Raw genomic sequence first — 22,233 nt, 5'->3', positions numbered from 1 at the left:
GAGGGGAAGGTAGAGAGGGAAAGGGAGAAAAAGAAAGGAAGAAAAGAGGATCAAACAATATTATTGGCTGTAACCCCCCTTCTGCCACCTGATTTCCCACTTTGGAGGTGTTTGCTGTTTTCCATCTGAAGCCTAGTGGAGGGAGTGTGCACAGCTGCTGGGGAGCGGGTGTTAGGAGAGAGAAGTTGCTTGTATTGGCTGCTTCCTGACACCTCTCCTTGGTGGTCAGTTATCTGGCATCAGTGATCCCTCCTGGGTTTTCATCTTCATACAGTGGTTGCTCTCTTCCGGGTTCTGCTCATCACCGCCAACGGTCTCTGCTAACTTTTACTTTCTAGGGTCCCTAGACTTGATAAAAGTGAGCTAGCCTGAAGCCTGGAACTGAGCATTCTAGAATCTAATCAATGTGTTGATTTATCTTTTTCTGTTTGTTTCTTTTTTTGAGACAGAGTCTTGCTCTGTTGTCCAGGCTGAAGTACAGTGGCATGATCTCAGCTCACTGCAACCTCCGTCTCCCAGGTCCAAGGGATTCTTGTGCCTCTGCCTCCTGAGTAGCTGGGGTTGCAGATGTGCACCACCAGACCTAGCTAATTTTTTTGAATTTTTAGTGGAGACAGGGTTTTTCCATTTTGGCCTGGCTGGTCTCAAACTCCTGGCCTCATGTGATCCACCTGCTCCGGCCTCCCAAAGGCTGAGATTACAGGTGTGAGCCACCGCCCCTGGCTGCCTTGATTTATCTTGATTGATCGACTGACTAATCAATCAATCAGTTGGCCAACAGGTATTTTCAGAAGGCCTACTATTAAGTGTTGGCCACTATGCTGGATGCTACAAAAACAAAGATAAAGGACACTGTACTCTCTCTCAAAGATCTCTAAGTCTAACTTAGGAGACAGAAAGAGAAACTGATTATTTTTGTACAGTATGGGAAGTGGTCAGTTCAAAGTAATCACAACCAGCTTTAGGAGCTGGAAGAGGGAGTAGATTACTCATCTGGGTTGGGTTGAGGAAGATAACTGATGTAGAAACTGATTAGGGGCTAGGAAAACTCCTCGTGTTTGGAGATCATTTATCATTGGATACCCATAGCAAATCTATGACCTGGGCAGACTGGCTGTTAAAAAACAACCAAAAAAAAAAGACATTTTCCATATAAGGACAGCAAAGCTCAATGAGTTATGCTGCAAAAGCCAAAACTGAAAAATATAGGAAGATGTTTTCTGCCTTATCTAAGTGATTTTCTTTTAGACAAAGGAAGCATGATGTTTTGGCCTGCTGGTATTACTTCCAAATGAACATCCTTATGCTTTCAAGGCCATATTTATTGTCTGACCTTCACTGAGCACTGTCTATGTGGGAGGCACTGTGCTGGGCATTGCAGGATATAGAGAAATAAAATAAATGCAGACTGTCCTTATTGCAAGATGGGAAATCACATGAAAATGATAAATAACATTTGAGAAGGCAAACAAATGGGAATAGTGACAATAAACCAGCAGTTCAAACACAGAAGAGACTATGGTGGACAAGGGGAATATTCAAAGCATTCCAGAGCAGTGAGCATATCATTGTGGCTAGAACTTGAAGGAAAGCTGGAGATAAATATTACAGCTGGATTTGAGAGAATCTCAAAAGCCCAGCTAAAACTGAAGGACTGAGGTCTACACATACCTATCTTGGAGTTCAACACTTACCACTTGCCAAGTCATGGGGTAGGTATTTTACACATATTTTATTTTTATATTTAATCATCTCATTAACCCTTCAAGAAGGAAACTGAGCCCAAGAGGGTTACATTCCCATTTTTCCAAGATCACACTATAAGTAAATGAGGCAAGATTTGAACCCGGGTCCAGATGACTTCAAAATCTATACTCTCATCTACTGTATCACTCTACTTTCTCCCTGAGTTTCTAGTATTGGAAAAAAACTCCTTTTTAAAAAGTCCCCCAACTTTTTCTGTTTGTCCACTGAGCATCAAGGAAAGATGGGCTTCAGAGGAGAATCTTAGGAGTAGAAAAGAAGAATGCAGAACCCAGAGCTCCAGGGAAGGGGCCAAACTAAAAAATGAGGGTTCCTCTAGGCTCTCAAAAGTAGTGGTCAGTGTCTGAACCAGGATCTCCAGCCCAAAGCTCTCACCCATTATCATCATCAGTCTCACAAGGAATGAAGAGATACAGAAGAACTGTGCTTTGCTGCATTTATCTAAAGGAAAATAGCTAAATTCCATCTGTAAGCAAACTGCAACCATAGACAATAAAGGCAAATGTAAACACATCTTATGCTTATGTCCAAATAATCAATTGTCCCCAAACAAAACAAAGGAAATGGGTCTTTGCAACAACATATGTGAAAAGGAGCAAGAGGTATTGGTCATCAAAAAGTCCAACATGAGGGGAGTAATGTCAGCAAGATGGATGATTAGAGACACCTGGCATTTATATTCCAACAAGAAAGGACCAAGGCAGTGAATAAACAGCTAGGTTTTGACTGGAGTGTTGTCGAAGGCAGAACACTGAAATGCAGCAGGAGAATGGAGAAGCATCTGTGGTGATAGGAAGTCCAGGAGGGCAATGTGGAGGCACCCAGGCTCTGAAGCACCACCTCCCTGGACTGGATGAGATTTGCCTAGAGTCAGGAGAAACTTCTCACTGTGGGGAAATGATAAGCAGAAGATCTCTATCCACCCCCATTGCTACCACAAACACCTACAGTCCTTACTACAGGAGAATTCCAGGCCTCACAAGCCCTGAGCCAAGTTTAAAGAGCCACCAAGAATTTATACAGCTGCACTGTCCTGGATTAGAAGCACAGCATGTGTACTTCTCACTTCCACCCACCATCTAAGCCAAGCTGCTGCAGCACAGTACGCACCTCAGGAGTGTGCCGTGCTTTGCGGGCCAATAGCCATGGCACCTCTCCAGCAATGGGGCTCCATCTTCATTAACCCAAGCCCACAGGGGTGGCTGAATGTCACAAGCCCAGCTTTACAGAGCTTGGGCCTAAAACTGGCTGTGACTCTTGTCCTACAGAGCAGAGAAACCAACCCCCACTACCCTACTTCCAGCCAGAGAAACAGTATAACAGTCCCACCCACAGCTATCCTGCCTTGAGCCAGCCAAACCACTGCTCACCCACCCTCAAGTGGGAGAAGCTTCTGAGCCTCCAAGCAGCTGATATAACTCCAGGCCAGCAGAATGGCTGCATGCCCATGTGCAGGACCTGAGAAATAGCTCCAGAGTGCCCCCGCCCAATCCTGATATACCCCTGGCCTGCCTAACAGTTCTGTTAGGCAGCCTGAGAAACTGTCCCACAGGACACCCGTGGTGGGCATACCACCAGAACAGCCAAGCAGCCAAGAGCCCATGTCCTGAACCTGAATAGCCCCATGAACCACTCCCTTATGGACATTCCCTAGGCTAGCCAAGCAGCTGGGCACCTACACACCAGGCCTGAAACAGCCCTGCAGGCTGCTCCTGGTGGGCACACACCTGAGCCAGCCAAGCAGCCTTGTACTTATATCCCAGACCTGAGAAACAGCCCCTTGGGCAGACATGCCCATAGGTTAGACAGGCAGCTATATGGCCGTGTCCCAGGTCCAAAAAGAGTCCTGTGGGCCACCACCCACAGAAACACCCCAAACCAGCCAAACAACTGTGCAGTTATGTCATAGGCCTGAGAAACAGCCCTGTACCCACCCATGGTAGCCATGCCACCCAGGCTGGTCAAGCCACTGCATGCCCATGTCTCAACCTAGAGAAATGGCCCTGTGGGTTGTCCCCCTCAGACACATTTTCAGGCCAGCCAAGCAGACATACACCCACATAGCAGGCCTAAGAAACAGTTTCAAAGGCAGCTCCTGGCAGATACACACCCAGACCAACTGAGAAAACTTATGCCCATGTGCCGGGCCTAAGAAACATCCCTGTGGGCTGCCCCCGGTAGAAATATCCCCAGGCCAGCTGTAAAGCTATGCTCCCACATTCTGAGCCTCAGAAACATCCCTTTGAGCAGCTCTTGGCAGGCACACCCCCAAGCCAGCTGAGTAAACATATGTCCTTGCCCCTGGCCAGAGGAAAAGCCCCAAGGCCCCAATATCAGAGAACCAGACCCCAAGCTGGTTGACCCACTGTGTGCATGAACATCCCCCTGATCTGAGAAACAGCCCAGTGAGCCCAGTCCTGGCAAAGCTGCACCACCATCAACACAAACTCTCTCAGCCTAGGCCACTGAGTAACTTACAAATGTCACTAATGTAAAATTGTAGCCAACTTTAACTACATAGAAACTATAGTATTGCATCTAACTAAAATCCAGGACAACACACCTCACCAAACTGACACCTCAAGACCAAGTTATAAAAATAAATCTTTCCCTATGAAACCTACTCAATAAAATTAGAAGTAATAACTTTTCTACCACATGCTTAGAAATCAACATAGGGACACATCAAACACAAAAAATCAAGGAAACATGTCACTGTAAAAGGAAAACAATAATTTTCTAGTAGGAGACCCTGATCATAATAAAATATATGAAATGCCAAAAAAATTAAATAATAATTTCAAATAAACTCAGTGAGATATGAGAAGAAAGATAGCCAATTTAACCATATCAAGAAAATGATTCATGATTTACATGATACATTCAACAAAGAGATAGATACCATAAAAAAGAATCAAACAGGAACAAAGAGCTAAATAATTCAATGAAGAAAGTAAACATATGAATCAAGAGCGTCAACAACAGACTAGGGCAAGCAGAAGAAAAAATCTAAACTTGAAGACAGATATTTTGAAATAACACAAGCAGTCAAAAATAAAAGAAAGAATAAATAATACAAAGAAAAAAGAAAGCCTCATGGGACATGAGTAAGTGAAAAATATTCATATTAGCGGTGTTTCAGAAGAAAAAGTGAAGGGAAAAGGTGATGAAAATATATTTAATGAAATAATATTTAATGAAATAATAGCAAAAAAATTCCAAGGTCTTGGGAGAGAGATGGATATCAAGGTCCAGGAAACCAAATAGGTTAAACCCAAACAGATCTTCTTCAAGGCATCTTACAGTCAAATTGTTGAAAGTCCATGACAAAAAAATAAATAAACAAAATCAGCAAGAGAAAAAAGTCAGGTCACATATAAGGGAATTCTCATTAGAGTAACAGTGGATTTCTCAGCCAGGAGAGAATGAGATGATATATTCCAAGCACTGCAAGGAAATAACTGTCAGTCAGGAATACTGTACCTAGCAAAGTTATCCTTCATAAATGAAGAAAAATAAAATCTGTTACAGACATGTGAAAACTAATGGAATTCATCAGCACTAGGCTGGCTTTACAAGAAATGCTCAGTGAAGTCTTACAACTGGGAGTGAAAAGATAACAACTATGATCATGAAAACATGCAAAACTATAAAACTCACTGGTAGAAGCAATATATTTTTTAAAAGAGAAAGGAATCAAACCTTATTACTACAGAAAACCACCCAACTGCAAAAATAATAAGAGATGAAGTAAGAAACAAAGAATATACAAAAACAACCAGAAAACAATCAGTGAAACACTGATTAGTTCCCACCTATCAACAATAACAATTACTGTAAATGAACTAAATTCCCCATTAAAAATATATAAACAGGACAAATAGATGAAAAATAAGACAAAACTATATACTGCCCATTAAGAAATTCACTTTTCCTGTAAAGATAAACATAGAATGAAACTGAAGGAATGGAAAAATATACTCAATGCAAATGTAAGCCAAAAGTGAGAACAAGTAGCTGGAATTATATCAGACTAAACAGATTTCAATTCAGTGCTGTAAAAAGAGACAATGAAGGACATTATATGATAATAAAGAGATCAATACAGCAAGAGAATATAACAATTGTAAACATATTTACAGTAAGCACCAGAGCATCCTGATACATAAAGTAAATATTACTAGATCTAAAGGGAGAGATAGACTCCAATAAAATAATAATTGGGGACTTCAACATTTTATTCTCAATATTAGACAGATCGTTTAGACACAAAGTCATCAAAGAAAGATCATATTTAAACTTCACTATAGACCAAACAGATGTGATAGACAATTACAGAATATTTCACCCAGCAGCTGCAAAGGGCAGATTCTTCTCATCAGCACAGGGGATATTCTCCAGGATTAGCCATATGTTAAGAACACAAAACAAATCTCAGAAAATTTTAAAACACTGAAATTGTATCAAATATCTTATCTGTTCACAGTGGAATAAAACTAGATATCAATAACAACAGGACTATTCATAACTATACGAATAAAAGGAGATTAAATAAGATATTCCTGATTGACCAATGAGTGAAGGAAGAAATTAAGAATAAAATTTGAAAATTCCTTGAAACAAATGAAAACAGAAACACAGCATACCAAAATCCATGGAACACAGCAAGAGCAATATTAAGATGAAAATTTATAGTAATAAATGCCTATATCAAAAAACTAGAAAGATTTCAAATCAGTAACCTACTAATGTACCTCAAGGATATAGGAAAGCAAGAAGAAACCAAACCCCAAATTAGTAGAAGGAAAGAAATAGATCAGAGCAAAAATAAGCAAAAAGACTAACAGGAACAAAAGATCAATAAAACACAAAGTTGTTTCTAAAAAGATAAAATTGACAAACTAATAGCTAGACAAACTAAGATAAAAAGAGAGAACATTCATGTAAATAAAATCAGAAATGAAAAGGGAGACATCACAATGGATATCACAGAAATACAAAATGATACAATACAAAGTCAAAGGCTATTATGAACAGCTATAGGCCAATAAATTTGAGAACAGAAAAAATGGATAAATTTCTGGACACACACAACTCAACAAAATTGAACCACGAAGAAATGGAAAACCTTAACAGAGCAAAACAAGTAATGAGACTGAGTCAATAATAAAAAGCCTTCCAACAAAGAAAAGTACAGGACCAGATGGCTTCACCACTGAATTCTACTGAATGTATAAAGAAGAATTAATAACAATTCTCCCGCAACTATTTCAAAACGTTGAAGCAGAGGGAATTCTTTCTAATCCACTCTACAAGACATGCATCACCCTGATACCAAAATCAAACAAGGACACACACACAAAAAGAAAACTACAGGCCAATATCCCTGATGAAAGTGTATGCAAAAATCCTCAATAAAGTACTAGCAAACTGAATCCAACATGTCAAAAAGATAATATACCATGATCAAGTGGTGTTTATCCCAGGCATACAAGGATAGTTTAACATATGCAAATCAATAAACATATTTCACGTCGATAAAATGAAGGACAATCAATAGAATGATGGACAAAAACCATATGATCATCTCAAAGCAAAAAACAACAATAAGCTTTTGAAATGTTAAATATCTCCTTGTGATAAAAACTCTTAATAAATTAGTTACAGAAGGAAAGTACCTTAACACAATAAAGGTCATATATGACAAATCCACAGCTAACATCTTACCAAACAAGACAAACATGTCCACTCTAATCATTCCTGTAAAACACAATACTAGAATTCCTAGCCAGAGCAGTTAGGCAACAGAAAGAAATGACAAACATCCAAATTGGAAAGGAGAAAGTCAAATTCTCTTATCTTATTCCCAGAAAAACCTAAAGAGTCTACCAAAACGTCTTAGAAATGTGATATGGTTTGGCTCTGTGTCTTCACCCAAACCTCATCTTGAATTATAATCCCCAATGTTGGGGGAGGAGACTGGTGGTGGGAGGTGATTGGGTCTTGGGGGTAGATTTCTCCTTTGCTGTTATTGGGATAGTGAGTGAGTTCTCATGAGATCTGTTTGTTTAAAAGTGTTTAGCACTTCTCCCATTGCTCTCTCTCCTGCTCGGCCATGTGAAGAAGGTTCTTGCTTCCCTGTCACTCTTTTGCCATGATTGTAAGTTTCCTGAGGCCTCCCCAACCATGCCTCCTGTATAGCTGTGGAATTGTAAGTCAATTAAACCTCTTGTCTTTATACATTACCCAGTCTCAGTTCTTTACAGCAGTGTGAGAACAGACTAATAACTAACTGATAAAGTAACTCAGTAAAGTTGTAGGATGCAAAATCAACATATAAAAATTAGAAGCACTTCTATACATAAACAAACTAGCTGAAAAAGAAACCAAGAAGGAAATCCCATCTACAAGAGCTATAAAACAATACAATACGTAGAAATCAATGTAACCAGAGAGGTAAAACATCTCTACAAGAAAAAGCATGAAACATTGATGAAATAAATTGAAGAGGATGCAAAAAAATGAAAAGCCCTCCCATGCTCATGTGTCAGAAGAATTAATATTGTTAAAATGAAAATACAACCCAAAGAAATCTCCAGGTTCAATGCAATTCCTATCAAAATACCAATGATATTCTTCACAGAAAAAAAAAAAATTGTATGGAACCACAGAATACCCCAAATAGCCAAAGCAATCTTGAGAAAAAAAAAATTGGAAGCATCGCACTTCCAGACCTCAAAATATACTACAAAGCTGTAGTAACTAAAGCAGTATGGTACTGGCATAAAAACAGACACATAGATGAATGAAACCAAATAGAGAACCCAGAAATTTATTTACAGTCTACTGACTTTTTGCAAAGGTGCCAAGAACACTTAGTAGGGAAACAGCAGTCTCTCCAGTAAATACTGCTGAGAAAACTGAATGTGCGTATGCGAAAGAATGAAACTAGACCCCTACTTTCATCCAATAAAAAATTAATTTACAATGAATCAAAGACCTAAATGTAAGACCTGAAATGATAAACATACTAGAAGAAAATGTAGGGGAAACACTTCAAGACATTGTTCTGAAAAAAGATTTTGTAAATAAGACCTTAAAAGCACAGGCACAAAAGCAAAAGTAGACAAAATTGTATATCAAACTAAAAAGTTTTTGCACAGCAAAGGAAACAGAGTGAAAAGACAACCTACAGAATGGGAGAAAATACTCATAAAATACTCATCCAATAGGGAATTAATATCCAGAATATACAAGAGACTCAAACATTCCAATAGCAAAAAAACAAAAACAAAAACAAAAACCCTCCAATCTACTTTAAAAATGGACAACGCCAGGCGCGGTGGCTCAAGCCTGTAATCCCAGCACTTTGGGAGGCCGAGACAGGTGGATCACGAGGTCAGGAGATTGAGACCATCCTGGCTAACACGGTGAAACCCTGTCTCTACTAAAAAATACAAAAAACTAGCTGGGCGAGGTGGCAGGCGCCTGTAGTCCCAGCTACTCGGGAGGCTCAGGCAGGAGAATGGCGTAAACCCGGGAGGTGGAGCTTGCAGTGAGCTGAGATCCGGCCACTGTACTCCAGCCTGGGCGATAGAGCGAGACTCCGTCTCAAAAATAAATAAATAAATAAATAAATAAACAAACAAACAAATGATTCTGAACAGAAATTTCTCAAAAGACATACAAGTGACCAACAAATATATGAAAACATGCACCTCATTAGTAAATATCAGGTACATGCAAATCAAAAAACACAATGAGGTATAATCTCATCTCAGTTAGAATGGCTACTATAAAAAAGTCAAAAATAACGAATGCTGGTGAGAATGCAGAGAAAAGAAAACTCTTATACACTATTCATGGGAATGTAAACTAGTACAGTCACTACATAGAACCGTTTGAAAGTTCCTATAAAACCTACAAAAAGAAATACCATATATCGACTAATCCCATGACTTGGTATTTATCCAAATTAAAGGAAATCAGCTTATTGAAGAGATATCTGCAACTGCATGCTTACTGCAGGATTATCCACAAGGGTCAAGATATGGAATCAACCTAGGTGTCCAACAACAGATGACTAGATAAAGAAAATGTGGTATACATACACAATGAAATACAATTCAGCCATAAATAAGAATGAAATCCTTTCATTCATGGCAACCTGGATGGAACTGGAGAACATTATATTAAGCAAAATAAGACAGGAACAGAAAGTTAAATGCCACATGTTCTTACTCATATGTGGAAGCTGAAAATTATTGATCTCATAGAAGTAAAAGAATGCTAGAGGTTACCAGTAGGATACAGAGGATATTAGAAGCTGGAAAAGGTAGGAGGGAGAGAGGAATAGGGAGAAATTTATTAAAGGAAATAAAATTACAGCTAGAGAGGTGTAATAATTTCTAGTGTCCTGTACCACTTAAAGATGACTATGCTTGTTAATGTAATACATAGTTTGAAATAACTAGGAACATATTGAACATTCCCAACACAAAGAAATGATCAATGTTTAAGATGATTGATATACTAATTATCCTGATCTGATCACCATATATTATATGGATCAAAATATCACTACATATTCCATAAATACACACGAGCATTATTTGTCAATATAAAAAAACATAAAAGAAGTCTAATATGAACCAGCAATAACTGTAACAAACAAATGGGATCTCGAGCTGCATCAACAGAAGCATAACAGTTGGCAAGAAGGAGGAAAAATCTCATTTTTCTCAGCCCTGGATCATTCCCACCTTGATGAAGAAGAGTGTCAGTTTGGGTGTTCTGGCCCAGGATGTGAAAAAGTTCTATCTAGACGGCAGTGACCAGGAAGGTGAAATGTCTGAAAAATGCTTCATATGAGACTATTTAAAGAAACTGGGGTGTTTAGGTTGGTTAAAATGTACAGGCTCTTTTATTTTTGTGTCAAATTTCCCAACAGCTGCCTTGAAAAAGAATATCAGATCACTTTCCTTTTGGACATGGAGGACCATGAATACAGATTTCAAGTTGGTATAAGAAGAAACCCTCTAATAGTAATGGTGTGGAAATGAGATGGCCTATTTCCCGAGTAGTGAGAAAGCTGTCAAAGGAGGTAATCAAGAGACACTGGAAAGATGTTGGACTGCATACCCTCTGAGGCTCCTCACAACTCCAATTCTGGGAGTACTTACACTCTTTTATTCTCCCATCACTACAGAAGAATCAGAGAAGACAAACTTGATAACCCAACAGAAATCCAAAGTCATAAATCCAAAGTGGCTTATCCCAGAAAATACTGCCTGTAGTCCCCAACCGCCCAGCTTCTGCACCTCTTCCCATCTTTTCAAAATGCCCCCTGGAAAATGGGCTGTGACATGGAGGACTCACCTTTCTTCTCAAAGTCCACCTTCTCTTCCCCTGGACGTCCCAGACTGTCCAGAGTGTGGGTCACCTGGCTGCCAAATTCGTCCTCGCGGGAGACATGGTTGGCCCGCCTAGGTGGCTCCTCGTCCTCCTCACAGTCATAGTCATCCAGGATGGGAGTCTCCCGGATGGGCACGCCGATGACGGAATTGTGGGTTTGCAGCCGGGAGGAACGGAAGCTCTCCCGCGCCTGGGGACCCAGTAGCACAGATGGGATGTAGTGGATCTCATGAGTGGCTTCTGTGCTTGCGCTCTTCTGGGGGATGCGGCGACGCTTCTGCCAACGTCGCTGGGCGTAGAGCGCCACGGTGAACACCAGCAGCAGCAGCAGCAGCGCGATGAGGCCACCCTGGAGCAGGAAGGAAGGACACACAAATGGGCCACTGTTCTTTGGATTGGAGGGCCACAGGGGATTTTCCTGTCCACCACACTCTGCCAGGATCCCTGGGTTTGGCTCATAGAGCCTCAGGAACCATCAGCTATAGTTCTTAAGCTAGAGAGACACTGTTTCAAACCTGACTTTTTCACCAACAAACTGTGTGACCCTGGGCCAACTTCTTGACTTCTCTGAGCCTTGCTTTCCATAGGTATAAAGGATGAGTACGAATCCCTGCTCTTCCTTCTTCACAAGCTTGCCATAGGAAGCAAATCAAATGGATAATGGTCATGTCAGGGCAATACAGATGGCTCAGTGTCAGGAAGGGTCAGTGCTGAGGCTTCACACAGGTGAATGTCTGAATCCAGACTTCACCTCCCACCAGTTGAACAACCCAAGGACAATTGCCTATGCTCCCCAGCCTTGCTTCCTCATCTGTAGAATGAGTTAACTGAAGGCTCAAGAGACAGTAGTAGACTTCGTTACGCCTTGCTGCAAATATAAGATAGCATTATTAAATCAAACATAATTTCTGCATAACCTGTATTTTCTTCATTTTTCAGAAACACTAGTCTTTAAATTTCTGAATTTCAATAAGGGAACTGGCACAAAGTAGGTCCTTAACAAATATTTGGTAAATGAGTGAATGAAAATGCACCTTTCTAGGACTCCTTTAATCAGAATTTCAAGGTCAACTGAAAAAAAAATACATATATATATATATACACACACACACACATATATATATACACATTTTTTTCTTTGATACACCCAACTCCTAAATGTTTGTGTCTGCATTATCATACATTAATTTCAAATAAGTTAATGTGTTAATGCACATCTCTTACATGACTCATATGATTCATGAAATACCCTGGTCTGTAAGATCCTTCAGGGCAGAGGTATTTTCAAAACACATCTGTAATCCCCATAACAACCTGTCGTGAGCTTGAAGTGGAAGGTTTGCATTCTCCAGACCTCCCCTCAATTGTTCTGTGCCTGAAACCTCTCTTCTGATGGGTAGGCCCTCATCACTTCTCTTGCTTTTCTTCACTTTATACTCTGCTTCATGTTTGGGAGATTGGAAGACACTTTGTTGAATGCCTGCTGTGTAACCCCTGGATTCAGGAGGAATCACCCTTGTTGTATACAGGGTAAGAGAGAGGCTTCAAAAAATCAACAGACCCAGAAACTGAGACAGTAAGTGGCCGAGTAATATGTGAGCCTTACTTTTTGTGTGTTTATTTTGTTTGTTTTTGCTTTTTAACTCTAGAGCCTATATTCTTTCAATTCCACCTGTGTGGTTGATGGCTTCTCCTTGGCTATGATCTCACTGAAGGCAAGGACAAATTCTGACAACTATCTGTACAGCATCTAACAAAGATGACAGATGTTAGCTGTGAATACGTTATCTTGGGGGCAAAGGTGGCTGCTGTTAAACACACCTGTTTAGGCCAAGAAGAACACTGTTTGCTGAAATGACTCAGCCATCCTGCTGACTATATTTGATATTAGAAAACTGGCATGTTCTATTTGCAAGACCCTCAGCTCACTATGCTGAAATTCAGCACCTCCACAGAGGTGGGGGGACTGGGTGGATAAGAGGACTAAGAGTTGGTGACCAGGTATGCAGGTGTGGCTGATAGCTCTGGAACAGGGGCCGAAGCCCTGCCTTGAGTTCAGCAGTGAGCTACTTTGGTTTCTCCAAGAAAGTTTCTCTGGATGTCATAACATAAAAACAAATGCACAAATGAAACAAAGCTATAAGTACGTGTATTTATATGTGTATTTGTGTGTGTAGAATCTATTAAATATACGTGTAACCGCATGTGTATACCAGAGGTAATTCTGTATATATCACCTTAAAAAGCAACAATGAATCTTTTTTCCTCTATAGAACATATGATGGTGATTGCTCTGTGTCACAAAATTCTGTGTGACATGATATGATTTGTCTGGGATTTTTTTGTGTTTCAGAAATAAGAAAAGGAGAGGGAGGGCATGAGGACGAGTGAAGAGGAGAGAGGTGATAGAGAGGGAGAGTGAAGAGAGAAAATGACGGGGGCAACACTAATCCTTGATAAACACAAGGGCTGACCCTCTCCTTCACACCTTTACTGAATGTTATTTTATTTAATCTTCAGGACAAGACTATGTGATAGAAATTAGTTTCTGCTGTATAGATGAGGAAAAGGTGATTCAGAGAAGTAAGAAACTAGCTTGAAGTCACACAGTCAGGATTTAATTCCAGGTCCAGTTGGATTAAAAGGGCCAGGAAGTGGTGGAGCTGTGACTGGACCCCAGCTCTCCATTGCACAGCCCTTGGTTACTGAACAGATATTCTCATTGACTAAAGAGAGGGAAGGGGAGAAGGAGGAAAGATGGTGAGGGCGCACGAAAAGGGAAAAAGAAAGTATTATTTTCAAATTCATCTTCCAGATGTGCAATGGGCGCATCTTCTCTTCAGAGAAACTTTTCATTCTGCCCCATTGATGCCCCTGGGGGAATCTCCTTGCCTGACCCCACCCTCTGTCTTCTCACATTTGGGTGTCTCATTCAGTAAGAGGCTAAGGCCTTGCATGGTTTCTGGGCCTTCATTCCTCATCCAACTCAGTATATCCCAATTATGGTTGTTGGACTCTGTGGTCAGATCCCAGGACCAATACTGACCTAGGAAAGATGAGGCCTAACCAACCCATCCACCTGCAATTACTAATGCCCCTTCCTTCCCTCCTTGTATCCTTTTCCTCGAGAGCCTTCCAGCAGTAAATGGCTAAGTGTTGGCATCAGACTGACATGATTTTATCCAAGTTCTACTGCTTAGACACTGTGTGACCTTGACTAGGTCACTTTATCTTTCTAGATCTTTGGCTTTCTCATGGGTTAAACAACGACAAGAGTCATAATGTCACCTCATTGGGGCATGAAGGCTAAATAAGATGCTTGTGGGGTACTTAATATAGTGTAGGGGTACATGGTATCGCAGGTTGTTAGCTATTGTTACTGTCAACAGAATTCAGCAAGTATAGATTCTGTGTTGAATGAATAAAGGAATGAATGAATGAATGATGACTTTCTGGCCCTATATACCTATTCTGCACAACTTGCCTTGGATCCCCAAATGCTTCTCAATCTGGACCAAATGCTTGATATGTGCTCTTTCATTCACCTTTACACCTGTGATCATCCTACGTTAAGTTAGAAACTGAGGCACAGAGACAAAAGGTCATTTACTCAAGATAGTGCAACTGAGATTCAAACTAGCTCCAGCACGACTTTAAAACTGTTCTTGGAGTGGAGAAGGGACAGGAGCAAAAGCCTAATTAGCCCCTGTCCAGTCTCACGTCTTCCTTATCAAGTTACCTATGCAATTTCAGGTACAGATTTCTCAACATAGGAAACTTCCAGAAGGATGTGGCAGAGGGACCCCCTGGTTTGGGAGGTAGAGCTTGAGCTTCCCTTTAGTTTATTGACCCATTGATTCTTTAGCCCTTGGCCTTGCCGTTTGATATGAGCCCAAGCTAGTGGCTATGGCTTTCCCATTAGGGCACAGGTCCCTTGTCCTCACTCCCCAGCCTGCCCTGAACTCAGCTTCCATCACCTCTAGCTGAGTCACTGACCACCTGGTTCCCATTGCAGATTTGAGTTTTATTGCAAGAACTTGGTGAAAGCAGAATCCCAGTATTCTGGGGCTCACCATGCCACTGACTACTGAAACAGACATTCTAGGCTGGGCTTCTAAAAAACTCAGGAGGCATCATCTAAGACATGGTAGCAGCTTAGGTAATGTTGCAAGCACCAGTCTGACCAGCCCTCCCTCCCTAGACCCTGAAAAAGTAGTGGAATACATAAAATTGGATACAGTCTCAAAACATGTGGGAAAAAGGTTCTAAATTCAAGTTTACTTACTGTCTGACCTTGGCCTGCTCTTATGGACCTTCAGTTTATCAGTAAATTGGACTTGGCCAATACTTGTAATACTATATCACACAGTTAGAAGCAGCTAAGACTGGGGTCAGAAACACAAGGTTGAAATCTAATGCTACACATATAAGCTGGGTTATCTTGGACACAGAATTTAATTTTTCTGATTAACAATTTTATTATCTATAAAATTGGATCATAGACTTCTTTATCGAGGGAAATGAGATATGAGCTAATGGACATGGGATACTTTGTTTAGTGCCCGGCACATGGTAAACCTGTGATAGAAGAAAATCTTCATTCATGGTACTCCCTGGGGCTGCTGTGCAAATCAAATCTGAAAACAGCTGTGATATCCTGTAAAAACTGAAGAGTGCTGTGCACAAGCAAAGGAGCTCAAGGGAACCATCTGGCTGCCTCTGTCATAATGAGACATCTCACCCAAAGAATGCAGATGAGTGACTCAGAATCAAGAAGGAAGTGTAGACTGTGTCCACCTGCACCGGTCCAGGCTGCTGTCCTGGTCCACACCCATAGAATTACATACTCCCTTCTTTATCGGCTTCCCACACCAGAGGTAAGCAAACAGAAAAGCAGGAGCAATTGATTAGTGCTCAGCACGGTTAGCGTGTCCAGCCTCTGAGTCCACACCAGGAGCAAACACAGGCCCAGGTAGTGAAAAAAAAATGCTACAGGGCAACAGGGGAGCTGAGGAGGGAGAAAAGACCTAGGAGGATGGCTGTGAATTTTTAAAAAGCAAGTTAAGAAGAGGCGAAGTCTCCAAGGGCGACAAACTGAGACCCTGCTGGCCTCAGGGACGACCTGATGCCAAGTCCGATTTGAACCGTGCTCACTGCAGGGCAGCCCTAGACAAACAAGGCTGAGGAAGTCACTGCAAGTTCTAGAAATAATAACACCAGTCTATTAGTTAGGGGGTTGCTTTTGTGAGGTTGTAAGCTGGACGGATCTTGGGGTGATCTGTTTTACCATCACCTTATGGGAATTTCAAGAAGCTTTCAGGGAGGAGGCAGAGAAGAGATGTGAGAAAGAAAGTGCACCCCTATCCCTTCTGGAACCTTCCCCATTACAAGTCTCTTTAGGCAGGATCAGCCTGTTTCTCTGGTTCTATTACTGACAGTGAGTCTCAGATTCCCCAGGGGAACAAGACAAGGGTGAAGGTGGGAGGTGTCAAGGGCAGAGTGCTCTGATGGGGCAACCGGATGCCTGGGGGAATACAGGCCAGCATGAGAATCCCTGCCTCCCTCCTTGCTGTTGGCTGTGACAAGTTCGTTACATTTTACCTCCTTGGACTGCAGTAGGCTCCCTTTAAAATGAGGCTGATTGTTCACAGTGTGAAGAGTTATGTTAAGGATTAAATAAGACATTCAAAGGTCTGGATAAAGGATCTGGCACCACAAAAGTCAACAAATACTAGCATCATTCCTTCAGCTTCCCTATATGTCTATCACAAACCAAATCCTTTTACCCCAGTCTCCCTTGTTAAAATCCCTCTCCTGGCTTCTTGGGGTCCTTAAAATAATGTCCAGGTTCCCTCACCTGGTACCCAAAGCCCCTCATGACTGGGTCCCTGCTACCTTCTCATTCCCCAACTCCCCACAAGTCACACCTGTCCTACCTGTCCTGGAGTCACCCTGGGCAGTTGGCATCATCCAAAGTGTGATGCTCCCTCTTCTGCACTCACTACCCCCTCAGCCTGAAGCATCCTCTCACTCATTCCACCTGGAATCTCAGAAGGTGGCTTCATTTGGAAATAGGATATTTGCAGAGGTAATTAGTTAAGATGAAGTCATACTGGATTAAAGTGGGTCCTAAATCCAATGACTGGTGTCCTCATAAGAACAGGAGTGGACACACAGGGAAGAAGCTCACATGAAGATGAAGACAGAGATCTGAGTGATGCATCTGCAAGCCAAGGAATGCCAAAGGTCATCAGCAACCATGAGAAACTGGTAGAAAGTCATGGGACAGATTCTCCCTCAGAGTCTCTAGGAGGAGCAAACCTTGCTGACATCATGATTTTGAACTTCTCAACTCCTGAACCATGAAAGAATAAATTTCTCATGTTTTAAGCCAGCCAGTGTGCAGTAATTTAATATGGAAGCCCCAAGAAACTAATGCACTGCCCTTGACTTATTGATCTCAGCCTACTCAGCTGTCTAAGCTTGGAGATCACTTCCCCAGGGAACATCTCTGTGTTTTCAGGTTGGGGTGAGGCTTTCCTGGCTTCAGTCCTCTGGCTGTCATGATCCAATCATCTGTTTGACCATTTTCCCATTCAAGGTCTTGAGTTGCTGTTTACCCCTACCATTTATCCAGCCTTAGTTCCAGTGCTTAGCCCAGGGAAGGTGCTTAATAAACACATCCAGAAGCTGACAATCTTCACCAGACTTTCCAGAGGAAGGCAAACTCAAGTCCTTGTTTTAGCTCTGACCCCAGCATCAACAGAGCACCTATCAAATCTTGCATGCCCCTTTGCTGCTTTGACTTTCTCCAATGCCAGTGCCTTCAGCTGGTTTTCTTACATACACAACCTCAAAAACGGAAAAATACAGAGAGATAAAAAGTATAAAGCACTTCAAACCACCCCACCAAGAGACTAAAAAGTCAAACTCAGTACGCTGTTTGGCCTGGCCTCATTTTAATCTATTTTTCATGTTAAAATATCGAGGCATGAAAGAAGGAACTAGAGAAAGGAAAGAAAGGGATAATATGAAAAATGCTGTATTTGACAATGTGTCATTCGGAAACTGATTATTTCTGTCTCCGGCCTTTTTAATATTCCCTCACTACGGCCAAGCCGCAAGGGGATTTGGTATTCTAAGACTGGATTTATAATACTCTGTTCTGCAGTGATAAGAACACGGGCCCTTAATCCTCAGAGCTGTGAACATGCATATTCTCTCAAGTAATGTCCTTCTCTTCTCGCCACTTGTTTCTGGTCCCTGGCAGCAACGACGCCATGATGGCTGAGAACTGGTGAGCCACTGGGCCTTCTCTTGGCCACTTGCCTAATGACAGAGCTAGTCGGGAAGGGGGCCTGGGATCCAAGTGATCTGAGACGTCTCCTTTCAGGCCCCAGTCTATGTTTAAGCTGGAATAATTATTAGAAAATAGTCTAAGTCTTTAGTGTTAGAAAAAAAAAAAAGGAACAAGAAAGAAACTGAGACTTAAAGGATGGAAGTGACTGGACCAACATCACAAAACATCCTAAAATTGTTTTGGAGACAGAATATGCAGCCAACACCCTCCAAAGCTGCTAAGGAAACATGTGAATTGTGATAATTTGATATACAAAATAGCTTCTATAACTTTTCATTTCTCTCTACTCTATGGCTGTCCTATGCCCTAGTTTTCATGGATTTCATCATGATAATTTTAATACATGCTGAATGATCTTCCATGCTTTATTCCCCCTTTCCCACTATTCTCAATCCATCTTACTTACCATAACTAAGGCACACATGGAAACTGATCCCCTCCCTATTGACTAAGCTAAGAGTCCTGTAGTTTGACAGTTCAAGTCCGCGTCATCTATCTTTGTGGATAACCTTGTCTCGAACATATGCTTTTGAAATACCCTTCAAATGTGTGCTTTGGCCATCCACGCAACCACCCCTACTAAGCTCTTGCTACAGAGCAGGCATGGTGCTAAGTATCCAACCACAATGAAACTCTCTGCTCCCAGGAAGCTGGGGCCTGAAAGGAGACTTTTCAGAGTACTTGGAACCCAAGCCTCCTTTCCCACTAGCTCTGTCATTAGGCGAGTGGAGAAGAGAAGGCCCAGTGGATCACCAGTTCTCACCATCATGGCATTGTGGCTGCCAGGACCAAACTCTCGGTCCTGAGGTGTTTTTGTAGAAGCCATTTACTTTACCTGGAATGATGCCCTCATTCTTATTCCTCACCCTTACATCTACACATCCAAATACCACCCATACTTCACTGTTAACTTCAATGCATCTCCTTTATGAACTCGTAGGCACTTCCCCTCCCCATGTGCAGCCAGAAGGAATTTCATTATCCTCTGCACTCCCACAGTGCTTCGCCTTAACCCTCACTTAAGGATCTTCAGCATTTCCTACCCTGTATTAGAGTTGTTGATGTCTTTACTTAGCTGCCCTACAGGTTAGATTATTATGCCCAGCATACAGATGTTAAAAAAAAAAAAAAAAAAAAAATGGAGACTCAGAAGACAAACTGCTTAAAACCATATAACCAGGTAGAAAATATATATGATAAGATTTTCCACTGGGGGAAATTCCCAATAAACTGTGGGTTCACTATCTCAGAAACTGGGACTGTCTCAAGCGAGACATTTGGTAATAGAAACATTTTTGGTTGTCACAACTTAGGGGAGAGAGTACTAGCATCTAGTGGGAAGAAGTTGAGGAATCTGTACACACCCTACATGCACAGGACATCCACGTACAACAAAGAATTAACTGGCCCCAAATGTCAATAGTGGAGAGGTTGAGAATCCCTAGTCTAAGAGAGAGATGATGAGACCAGAAGTAAGTTAAAGTGGCAGGTCAGTTACCAGGATAGGAAGACTTGTGTCTACTGGTAAGGAAGGGGGTGTCAACAATGACACTGAGGTCTAGATTCTGTCACTGGATTAGGGAGGAAGTTACCTATCTACATCTTACTTTTTCTTGGGGAATCTTGGGGAAAGTTATATAAGATACCAGCATGTAATCAAATGAAGAGATACATTGACATGTGTGAACAATAAAAGAAAAAGGCACAACAAATAAGAATTTGCGTGTATACGTGTGTGTATATGTATGTATTCACATTTGTAAAAATATACCTATGTTAATATTTCTATAGTTAGCTATATTTGTCTATATTTCTTTTTTGCCTCTAGACAGATATAGGGTGACCTACTTAAGAAGTCCCATTATAGAAAATGAAACGTATTTCTCTTTTAAATAAATCATCTACTTACCATGTGTCTATTAGAGATACTATTTTACTTCCAAAGATAATGCCAAAGGAATAAAGTAAAAACACATTGGTTCTTTGGAATGCATTCACCCACTACCCCCAGCTCAAACTTCCTTAATCATCTTTAGATCAGATTAGAACAGGGTCAAAATCCTGGGATAACATACTGAATTCTATAAAAATTTATCAAGGAGAAGGCTAAAGAATGCTTGGAGACACCAGCGTTTTCCCATAAGTTAGACAGACATAGGTTTTTCTATTGACCTTTTTATTAGTACGGTCATGACTCAAACCTATGTCTGTTTGACTTATGTGTCTTTGGATAAGTCACTTGGGTTTTCTTATCTGTGAATTGGGTTACTAATACCTAAGTGGGAGAATCTGTGGAGGATTAACTGAGATTGCAGGGTATAACACAGTTTGCTAATAGCTTGCAAGTAGTAGATCTTTATTATTCACGTAAGATCTTGTCTCCTAAAAAACATTTTGATACAAAGTAGTATTGAAACCACTACCTCCCCTTCACTATACAATCAGATATTCTCTATACAGTTTCCCAGCTGCATTCCTCCCACAGACTCCAAACTGTGATCGTGATCCCTTCCCCTCTTTGGGGTGAGTAGGTGGGACTGGATGGTTTCTAACAGCCATCCCAGCTCTAATACTCTAGAAAATTAGAAAAGCAAAGACAAACTGGAAAGCGTTTTGGAAGAGATGAAATACATATATTCTTATGACATCCTGCCTGGTATTACAGGTGTAAATGCATATATTAAAACAGTTAACCATCCTGTATCCTTCACAGCATTTCACGCTTCTGTGCTTTTGCTCATGCTCCCTCTGTCTGAAATGCCCTTCCCTCACTTCTTTGTCTAGTCTTTTAAGCCTCAGCTTGTAGGTCATGAGTTTTCTGAAACCTGCTTTTTCTGACTGGGTTAAGTACCACCTGTTAGGTCTTGCAGTGACTCATGCTTTCATATGCCAGAGCATGCAGCAGATTGCATCATAGTTTGACTCCCTCCCATCACCCTAGTGCCCATTGAGGGTGTTCTTAATCATTTCTGTTTTCCCAGGATGCAGCTCAATGTCTGATACTGAGTAGCCCTCGTTACGTATTTATTGTATTTCTACACTGAGAGGCAATGAAAGGAAGGGCAGGGTTTTATTTATTTTTGGTTGAATTTGAATGGCACACAGCACATAGTGGTAGATCTTCAATTACTCGTTGAAAGAAAGAATGAAAAAATCCATCATAAATGCCTCTTTAAGGGCAGTTGACCAAAATACACCCACGTCTGTCTGGCAGTCCTCCATCTGTCTGTAAGAGAGGACTGAAGGTAATTCACATGAACCATTTAACACAAGTCAGCATTCCACTACATGTCCTCAGGTGGCCTCTGAAGTTCTGTCCCAAATCCCACTCTGAAGGATGGGTGAATGGAGAAGGTGGGGGAAAACATCTTTAGGAGGATTGAGTTTCTTCCCATTCTTTGAGTCATGACAACATACAGATGAACCCAAGTGGCCAGAGAGGAGCTTTGCCCTCATTCATTGATTTACTTATTCCCCAGAGTAAGGTCATACCTGGAAGCAGGCAGACCTAAGTTCCCAGTTTTACCCTGTCACCCACCAGTAATGGGAACTTGGGACATTCTCTCTGCGATGCTCAGTCTTCACAGTTGTAATACAGGAATAATACCATTCACCAAAAAGGCTGTTGTGAAGACTGGACAAGGTGATATATGTAAAATATGCCACACAGCCCTTGACCTGCATAAAACATTCAA

At 41.3% G+C, this 22,233-nt stretch overlaps 1 protein-coding gene across 4 annotated transcripts in view; it reads right to left on the bottom strand.

The window, feature by feature from the left end:
• Nucleotides 1–22,233, bottom strand: part of ASTN2 (astrotactin 2) — a 988,433-nt gene that overhangs the window by 765,572 nt on the left and 200,628 nt on the right. For all 4 annotated transcript variants that reach the window (XM_050759610.1, XM_050759611.1, XM_050759612.1 and 1 more), the window contains exon 3: nt 11,143–11,527. In XM_050759610.1, the coding sequence (XP_050615567.1) occupies nt 11,143–11,527 (385 nt within the window). The remainder of the gene's footprint in view (nt 1–11,142; nt 11,528–22,233) is intronic.

This window comes from Macaca thibetana, chromosome 15 (assembly GCF_024542745.1).
Source record: "Macaca thibetana thibetana isolate TM-01 chromosome 15, ASM2454274v1, whole genome shotgun sequence".
Classification (NCBI taxonomy): domain Eukaryota; kingdom Metazoa; phylum Chordata; class Mammalia; order Primates; family Cercopithecidae; genus Macaca; species Macaca thibetana.
This window is presented reverse-complemented; position numbering and strand designations above follow the sequence as displayed.